The 9,384-nt window shown below is 42.7% G+C and overlaps 1 protein-coding gene across 1 annotated transcript; it reads right to left on the bottom strand.

The window, feature by feature from the left end:
* Positions 1 to 1,245: 1,245 nt before the first annotated feature.
* Positions 1,246 to 1,674, bottom strand: LOC113272391. The gene has a single exon (XM_026522234.1). It carries the CDS (start codon positions 1,672 to 1,674, stop codon positions 1,246 to 1,248), a length of 429 nt encoding a protein of 142 aa, XP_026378019.1.
* Between the last annotated feature and the right edge of the window lie 7,710 nt (positions 1,675 to 9,384).

Below are 9,384 nucleotides of genomic sequence, written 5' to 3'. Positions count from 1 at the left end.
TAACTCGCCTGTCTCCAAGTACGAATGAATCGGTCTTTGTAATACTGGAAGACTTGCAAGATGTAGCTTAATATTCTGAAACGCCTCCTCACAGGTGTCCGTCCATTTGAATTTCTCTCCCTTTTTAAGAGTGCTAAAGAAATCCTTGCATTTGTCGGACGACCGAGATATGAATCGCCCCAATGTTGCTATACTTCCGCTCTGCTTTTGTACGTCTTTTATTGTGGCTGGTGACGGAATCTCGAGGATAGCTCTGACTTTCTCGGGATCTGCTTCTATCCCCTTTGGAGTGATGATATATCCCAAAAATTTGCCCGATGTGACCCAAAAATCGCATTTGGTCGGGTTAACTTTCATTTTATATTCTCTCATCGTTCAAAAAATTTCCCGCAGGTCTCGGATGTGATTCTTGGCTAGGCGAATTTTCACTAGCATATCATCGACATAGACCTCAATGGTGTTGTGGATCTGGTCCTCAAACATATCTCCCACCAACCTCTGATATGTGGCGCCTGCATTCTTCATCCCAAACGACATCTTGGTGTAGCAGTATAGGCCCCTTGGTGTGAAGAAGGAGGTGTGTTCTTGATCCTCAGGATCCAGCGGGATATGGTTATACCCCGCGTATCCGTCCATAAACGTTAGTGCCTCGTACCCCACTATAGATTCCACCAGTTGATCGATACTTGGGAGAGGGAAATTGTCCTTAGGACAAGCTTTGTTCAGGTCGCTGAAGTCGATACAAATTCTGACTCCTTCATTTCTCTTTGGTACCACGACCATGTTAGATATCCACTGTGGGTAGTGCGATTTCCTAATTATTCTTGATTCCTGTAACTTCTTTAGCTCCTTCTCGACGGCCGCCTGTAATTCTGGTGCGATTCTCCTCATCTTTTGTCGGACTGGCTTGAAGCTTGGGTCGATCCTTAGATGGTGACAGCATACCTAGGGATCTATACCCTCCATATCGTGCATGTTCCATGCGAATGCGTCCATGTTTTCCTTTAGCACCGCCACGAGATGGTTTACCTGTTCATCCGATAGTAAGGACCCGATCCTTACCACCCTTGGTTCCTCTTCAGTTCCCAAATTAATCTCTCGAGTAGGTTCCACGGCCGAGAAGTTTGGTCTTGATTCCTTCACTGGCGTCGTCTCCTTTAATTACTATGAAGGCTCGTTTCCTTGTACTTCGTAAGCCATGACCGCTTGCGAAATAACCTTTTCCAGTTCTTCTGCGACTTTGGCTTATTTAGCCTTTTTCTTCTCTCCCCTTTGTCGTGCTCTCCGCTCCTCATTTATCTGGGCGTCATCCTGCATGTACTGTCGGGATGCTTGTGGATCTCCTACGACTTCTTCTATCCCCTTGTACGTTGGGAACCGTAATCTTTGATGATAGGCCGATGCCACTCCTTTGATTCCCGCGATCCATGGTCTTCCGATAATAGCTTCATAGGGAGAGGCGACATCAACCACACAGAATGTGGTTAAAATATCCAGGTAGCCACCTTCATCTGATACCCTTAGAGTTACTTCGCCCTTCGGGATGGTTACCGTCCCATTAAAACCGTATATATGATATGTTGACCGGACGAGTATATCATCCGAAAACTCCATCCTTTTGAACGTATCGTAGAAGAGTACTTCGACGGACCTCCCACTATCTACTAGTACCATTCTTACCCACAATTCCTCAATTAGCAGGGTAATAACCAAAGGATCACTGTGAGCTTGGCCGTTCATCGGGACATCCTGGGCCGAGAAAAAGATAGGTCACACCATCCATGGTTTCATAGGCAAAGCTTTTGCCACACTGAAAGTTTCCTTCCCACTATGATCTCTCTTGTGGATTCTAGACACTATTCCGGGATTCAGATTGTACGCTTGAGTTGCGGAATGCGAAATCGTGTTGACAAACTGCGTGGATCTGTCGATCCGAACCTGATGGACTGGTGCATTGGGCGCTGCGATCGTCTGGGATGGATGTCGGACGAACTGTCTCAGATAACCATCTCTGATAAGGTGTTTCACGATGTCTTTCACTTCTCGACAGTTGTTTGTAGAGTGGCCTCGATACTGATGATAATGGAAAGATTCTGGGTGATTCTTGGTCTCTTCGAACTGTATCCCTCTTGAAGATGGGTATATGATGTCACTCCTTTTTTCGACTTCTTTGAAGATTTCTTCCAGTGGAGCATTCAAAGGGGTGTACGTTCTCTCCTCATGCCTTGGCCTCTTCCCTTTAGCTATCCATTCCTTCTTCCTATTTCCTCGCACGGGAGGACTCGGTCTCTTCTCGGGCCGTCTTTGAGTATCGTCCGATGTTGACTCGGGCGCTGCACTAGCTTCTTGCACTCCTCTATCTCTTGACTCTTCCTGGATTTCTTCTAGGGCGATGAAATGCTCTTGCATTTTCCTCATTTCTTTCAACGTTTGTGGTTTCTCGGTGAACATGGCTACCCAGATGGGATCCGATCTCCCGAGTGCATTTTCAAACCCGAATATCTGCTGGTCGACGGGTACTTTCCCAATCTCTATACACAAATTTCTCCATCTATCGGTCAATGATGTGAGAGGTTATCTGAACCGTCGGGCCAAGGTGAATAAACTGTTGACCCTGGAGCGAGGTCTGCTGTTGTGCATGTATGTCTCAAGGAAGGCTTCGACTAGAGTCTCAGAACTGTTGACTGTTCCTGGTGCGAGGTTGTAGAACCATTTCCTTGCCTCGCCTTCCAAGCTTGCAGGGAATAATTTGCACATTACCACCTCATGGTTTTTCCATTGTATTAGGGACGTTGTGTACATCTTCAAATGCTCAATTGCGTCTCCCGTGTCGTCGAACCTCGATGGAAAGGTAGGGAGCGTGCACTTAGGTGGGAAGTCCCTTAGTTCTAGCTCTTGGGTGAAAGGGGTCCTCTCGGCCTCGCTTATAACCTCGGCGAGCTTGTCTTCTTCGCCGGTTCCTGACAGCTTCCTTATTTTCTCCTCCAACTCCCTCAGCTTGGCTTCAGTCGCATTATCGAACCTTGTGTTTCTCTGCTGATTATTCCTCTCTCGCCTTTCTTCGTCTGTTGATGAATCCTCGGGTGGTCCGTATCCCCTGACGGGTGGTGTCTAGGGTGGTCCCGATCGACCGAAATTGCTTGGTCCCACTGCAGGTGGTGCTTGCCCGATTCGGCCTTGGTGACCCGATGTTCCTCGACTTGAGGATCCTCTCGACCTCGGCCTTAAGTTCCGTAATTGATAGTTCTCGAACTCTAGAGCCAGATTCCTCTGCTGAAGATCTCTTAAAGCCGCCTCTTGCCTTCTTTGGCTTTCTAGAATCGCGAGCAGTGTTGGATATGTTCTCTCATGGATGGAATGACCATTTGGATGGCCTAGATGAGCAGAGGGTGGTGCCATCGTCACAGGTGGTGGAGGTGGTATATTGGGAGGTATCTGAGTCGATGTCGCCGGATCGACCCCGATAACCGCTTCTCGTCCCAGTTGTACTCGCCTTAACCGTTCTTGCTCTCGTCTGAGGGCTTCTTGATACTCAGCTTGTCGTATGATGTTTCGTCTTTGAGCATGCAGGATCAATGCTTCCTCGTCATCTTCTGTGTATGACGCGGTAAGTCCATCTATTTGACCATCCCTCCTTTCGGGCGAGGCGATTCGCTCCAAAGGCGATGGGTCATCATCTCGTCCTACACCAATCTCCTCATCCACAATTGCAATACCTCTTGCAGCGGCTCGTGATTCATATGGTGGTGGATGCCCGTCATTCCCTCTCCTCGTCCCAGTTACTCCCCCTTGCATGCTACTACCGGAAATCGTGTGGTTCCTCAAAGTTCTCCCTATCCCCGACGTGCTAGCCATCGGACGTGGTACACTGTCAGTCCGAGAGTCGTCCCTACCTACGTCAGCAAAAACAGACAACACCTTACTTTGACCTGTTTTGAAAAGTTTCTATTGCGCGTACGATTTTTGGAAGAAAAAGGTGACTGACACTAAGACTGAGTTTTAAAAGTACGATTCCCCCTGGCCTACCAAGCTGACCTTGCCAGTTTGCCACGTTCCGACACTAAGTGTTTCTTTTAGACGGGTATCCTGCTATGTCTCTTTCAAGGGAACGACGTCTCTCTCAGTACCACGACTCTGCAATAACTACAATTTGTCCTACATTCCCTAGACTCCAAATCATTAGCACCTAGTTTTTTGCAAGTAAAAAAGGTCTAAATTCGTACTTTTATGAGGTCAGCATGCCATGGAAAAAGCTAAACTAAGACTTATGCACTTCCTTGGAACTGCAAAGGGATGTCTTCCCTTGATTCCTTGGATTCTTTCACCAGCGATGTATGATTCGTCATGTTGTTGTTTCGGCACTTTCCCAAGCCAACATGGAACCTCAAACAACTTCCACCATACATCAAATATGTTAGTTGGGAGTTTATGAGTTTTTCGTTGTCGGACTCACAAGACAATAACTAAGATCAAAATATGAAGAGAAGTAAGAAAGATGATACGAAAACGAAAATTGAGACCTGAAAACAGACTCGGCTAGAGACAAGACTAGTCGACTGTTCAGATTTAACCCAGCTGAAAATGTTTGCTAACAACTCAATTTTCTCAACAAAAACTTAACTATACCAGCAGAACTCAAACCAAACGATTATAAAAAGACTTTTGCCGAGCAGAGTTCATCCCCTAACATCAACTAACACGCAAAGTGTTTTTAGGAGCTTTTGGATCGTCTCTGCCGGTACATGCAGTCAAGGTATCCAGAGAACTTAGACGTCCCCTTAGTCGGCGCCAGAATGTAGTGGCATGAAACTACACACTATATCGATGGAGTATAGGGTGACTACTCACAACATGAAGAAACATAAATAAATATAGACACAAGGATTTACGTGGTTCGGTATGATTACCTACGTCCACAGGGTGAAAGGATGTGTATTATTATTCTTCTTCCTTGGTTACAAGTTGTACTCTCTCTCTCTCTAGTGGTGATGTTCTCTCAACTCAAGTAGGATGCCTTGTTTTCTCTCTCTCTCTTCGACCTCTCTTTCTCTCTCGACTAGCCCTTATATTTATAGGCTAAAGTCGACATACAACAGAATTACAATGTTGGTCACACTACATCATTTTAGTTGTTCTCTATCGGACCTTCATTGATCGCCCGACTTCCTGGTTTGACCGATAGTTCTTCACCCGAGGCCGAGTCTGTATTGCCTGGTTAGCACGATGTTGCCCTTCTTTCTTCTCGTTCCTTTGTTTGACCATCTTCCTTTGTCTGACCGAGTGCTTTCTGATTGTTCGCCCGACCTGTCATAGGATAAGGGTCACATCACATCTGACACCTATTGGGTCATCACGTCCGACCCACGTGATACCTCGCTCTTTGCGCCGTTTGGTTCTATCATGTGCTTCACCGCTATTTTTTCTTTGGTGTATCATAGCTTAGGATCTTGCCACCTAGCCCTGTGGATTATCTACACCTACAACAATGAAATGGCCGAGCTTAAGAACTATTGGAAGAAGAGAATTGCTGCTAAAACAGATAATTCGCCGGAGAAATCAATAGAGCAACCTGCAATACCTAAGGATGACGTAGCTCCTGCTAATCAAGGGAAAGAGAAAAACACTACTTTTGTTGGTACACACATTCGCTTTACCAGCCCTGCTTCTAGTGCTACGGCTGGTGATATTCCGGATTTGCGCAATGAAAGTGCAACACCGGAGTTGTGCAATGATGGTGCAACATCAAATCTGAATGTGCCGCGCAATGATGATGAAACACAGGCTGATAGAACAGAAAGTACTTCGCCCATTATGCACAATGATGGTGCGATTATTCAGAGTACGCATATTTCTGGCACAAATGGCGCAACTGAACCATGGCAAATTTTGCGCAATATTGAAGATGAAACTTCAGAATCCGATGCTGCTAACTTGGAGAGGGTGGAAATAAATGTTATAATGATTATGATGAGCTACGACGGAAGGCCATGGAGCTAGATAAGGCTGTTGATCTGTCAAAAATTGAGCAAGACCTTGCTTTGGCTAAATTGCAAAATGCACGAAGGTTGATAATTGAGAAAAATAAACAAACTAAAGTGTCACAGGCTCAAACTACACCAACGGTTATTAAACATATAACCATGGGTTATCCGCCTTCAAATTATATTTTAGAACCTATTGGAGATGATGGTTTTAGTTCTCCAACTAAAACAGCTAGAAGAAAATCATTGGCCGAGACTTTGGAGTCTATTGAGACTTCTAATAGGTTTGAAACTGGGACCGAAGAGATTGATGAAGAAGTTGAGATGGTTTTTTTGGAGAAGCCACCTGAAAATATGCAATCAATTAATCCAAATTATGGAGTAGTGGATGAAGAAGCTAAAAAACTAGATTGGAGTGCCGCTAAAGATCAAGAGGAACGTGAAAAGAAAGAAAAGGCTGAAAAAAAGAAATCAGATGAGTTGGTTAAGAAGTCCGGAACATCAAAACCAAAGGCTCCTAAGAAGAAACCAAGGTACTACTAAGCCACATACGGATGGTGAAAGCCATGTAATATTAGAGATAAGAGGTAGAAGCAGGACACGACAGGGTTCGGCAAGCCTTTCTATAGAATCGGTTTCTTAATGCGTGTCTTTTATTGGAATGCTCAAGGCTTCGCTAAAGATGGTGCAAAGGCCAAGTTAATAGAGCTTCACAATTTGCACAAACCTGGCATTATTTGTATTGCGGAGCTGAAAGTTTTCTGCACTACATGTTTTGTTAGAAGTCTGAGGTTGGATGATTTTAGTGAAGATGTTATTACTAATGAAGTTGATGGTGAGAAAGGTAATATTTGGGTCTTGTGGAAGAATTCTTTAGCTCGTCCAGGTATTTTATCTTGCTCAAAACAAGCTATTTCTTTGGATTTTGGTGGTGATTTTATTATTGTTGTTCATGCTTCTTTTAATCCAGTTACTAAATTGCTATGGCAGCTGTTGGGGTATGGTTTTATTTTTATTCCTTAGTTGGTACTTGGTGATTTTAACTGTATCTTGCTATTAGATGAAAATAAGGGTGGTATGGTTCCGAAGGATGTTTATATGAATGAATTGGACTTATTGAGGCTGACGCTATTGGTTAGAAATATACTTGGTCAAAATGTTAAAGTGGTCATCGTAGAATTGTTTCAAAACATGATATGGCGGTTGTTAATGATGCTTGGCTTTATAAATATGTAAAGATCTTCCTAGAATTGCGTCGGATCATTTCCCTCATTTTGGTTTTGTTTTTGATATTCCAAGGCCAACTAGAGCTCCTTTTCAAATTCAGAAGATGTGGTTGTTCCATTCGGGTTTTATGAAACTTGTTGAAGATAATTGGAAATTGAGGCTAGACAGTGCCCCTCCTTTTGTTTTTGCTAGCAAAATAAAGAGATTAAGGGAGGTTTTAAAGTTGTGGAATAGAACCGTTTATGAAGATGTGCAGTTTCGATTGAAGCAAGTTGAGATTAAGCTTGAAACGGAGAATGATCTTCTGGATTATGATCCGGCTGATGAGATTCAGTTTAAAAAGGTGATGGATGCTAAGAAGACTGTTGATGATGTGAGAACTGATTTGGCAATTATGATCAAGATGAAATCGAGAGTTACTTGGTTGGAGGATGGTGATCAAAATACTCGATTTTTCCACAACAGCATTCGCATGCTAAGGAGCCAAAATATAATCTCAGAACTTAAGATTTCCACTGACTATACATTGTTTTTGCAGGATGAAATAAGAGACTATATTGTCAATTATTACAAAGAAAAGTTTAATGGTGGAGACGTGAATATTGATCCAAAATTGTTTGATATTGATCATTAAAGTATCCCAGATGATGAGTGTGCTTTTATGGATGTTATGCCAACTCTGGAATAGATTAAAGAAGATGTTGTTGATTTGGGAGCTGATTTTGCGCCGGGTCCATATGGTTTCTCAGGTATCTTTTACAGAAAATGCTGGGATATTATTGTTGGCGATTTATTTAGTGTCATTATAAATTTTTGGGTGATGCGAAAAATTCCCAATGACACTAATTCTAGTTTCATTGTGCTCATTCCAAAAAACAATGCATCAGATGCAATTAAGGATTATTATAGGCCTTTGGTTTGAGTAATTTTTTCTTCAAAATCATTACTAAGATTTTGGTTACCAGACTTAGTACGGTGCTGAATAAGTTGATTTCTGAAGAACAAGTTGCGTTTATGAAGAGGAGAAACATTCATGAAAATATTTCTTTAGCTTCTGAGCTAATCAATGAGATTGGCGCGACTAGGAAACATGGTAATGTTGGCCTTAAATTAGATATTGCTCAAGCATTTGATGCGGTTAGTTGGGACTTTGTAGCTGAGGTTTTTCGAAGATATGGCTTTTCTGAGAATTGGTGCGCTTGGATTCTTAATATTTTTCACTCAACCCGGATTTGTATTATGATTAATGGAAGTCAAGAAGGTATTTTCAGCATCACCAGAGGTTTACGATAGTATGACCCACTTTCACCTTTGATTTTTGTGCTTGTTGAAGATGTTTTGAGTCGTAATCTGTCGAAGTTATTTGATCGGAAAAATATGAATGCTATGGTAAGCAATAAAGGTGTGGCTCCAACGCATCTTCTTTTTGCCGATGATATTCTTATTTTATGCAAAAGAAATTTGCATTGTTTGAACAATTTGAATGAGATGCTTGGTATGTATCAAAGGGCCTCAGGCCAATACGTAAACCGTACCAAAAGCAAATTTTACTATGCTCTAGTTCTAGGGCCATTGCTATCTTAAATGTTTTGAGCGTGGAAAGAGCTATATTTCCAGATAGATATTTGGGAATTCAATTGAAGCCTGGTATTATGCGCCATATACATGTTAGGCATGTGGCTGAGAATATTATGGATAAACTGGTCAGGTGGAAGGGTAAGCTTTTATCCTTTCAGGCTAGATTGGTGTTGATTCGTTCAGTTATTTCGAGTTATGTTATTCATTTTATGGATGTTTACAAATGGGCAAGAAAGATTATTGAGCATGTTGAGAGGGCCATTAGAAATTTTCTTTGGTCTGGCGATGTTGAAAAACGAAAGTACTTTACGGTGCTTTATGATAGTTTGTGTTGTCCAAGAAGAGAAGGTGGTATCGGCATTAAGAGATTGTCACGGAATTATGGAAGTTGCGCAATAAAGCTTTTTTCGAGGGTGCGACAGTCAATTGGCTTGGTTTCAAGGGCCGAGTTTATCAGGTAATCCGTGATAACTCTATTAGAATAAGGGGCCATATGTTTAATAATTTGGAAGATTTCCGCATCTTAAATTACTTCAAGGTGCAACATCGATCAAGCAAGGATTCTACGCCTATTGAAGTGAGTTGGCCACCTCCTAAT

The sequence above is a fragment of the Papaver somniferum genome, chromosome 4 (assembly GCF_003573695.1).
Source record: "Papaver somniferum cultivar HN1 chromosome 4, ASM357369v1, whole genome shotgun sequence".
Lineage (NCBI taxonomy): Eukaryota > Viridiplantae > Streptophyta > Magnoliopsida > Ranunculales > Papaveraceae > Papaver > Papaver somniferum.
This window is presented reverse-complemented; position numbering and strand designations above follow the sequence as displayed.

Bases quoted from the DNA above. Each gene is read 5' to 3' on its own strand.
- LOC113272391 (XM_026522234.1), bottom strand. From the start codon at position 1,674: ATGGTACTAGTAGATAGTGGGAGGTCCGTCGAAGTACTCTTCTACGAT.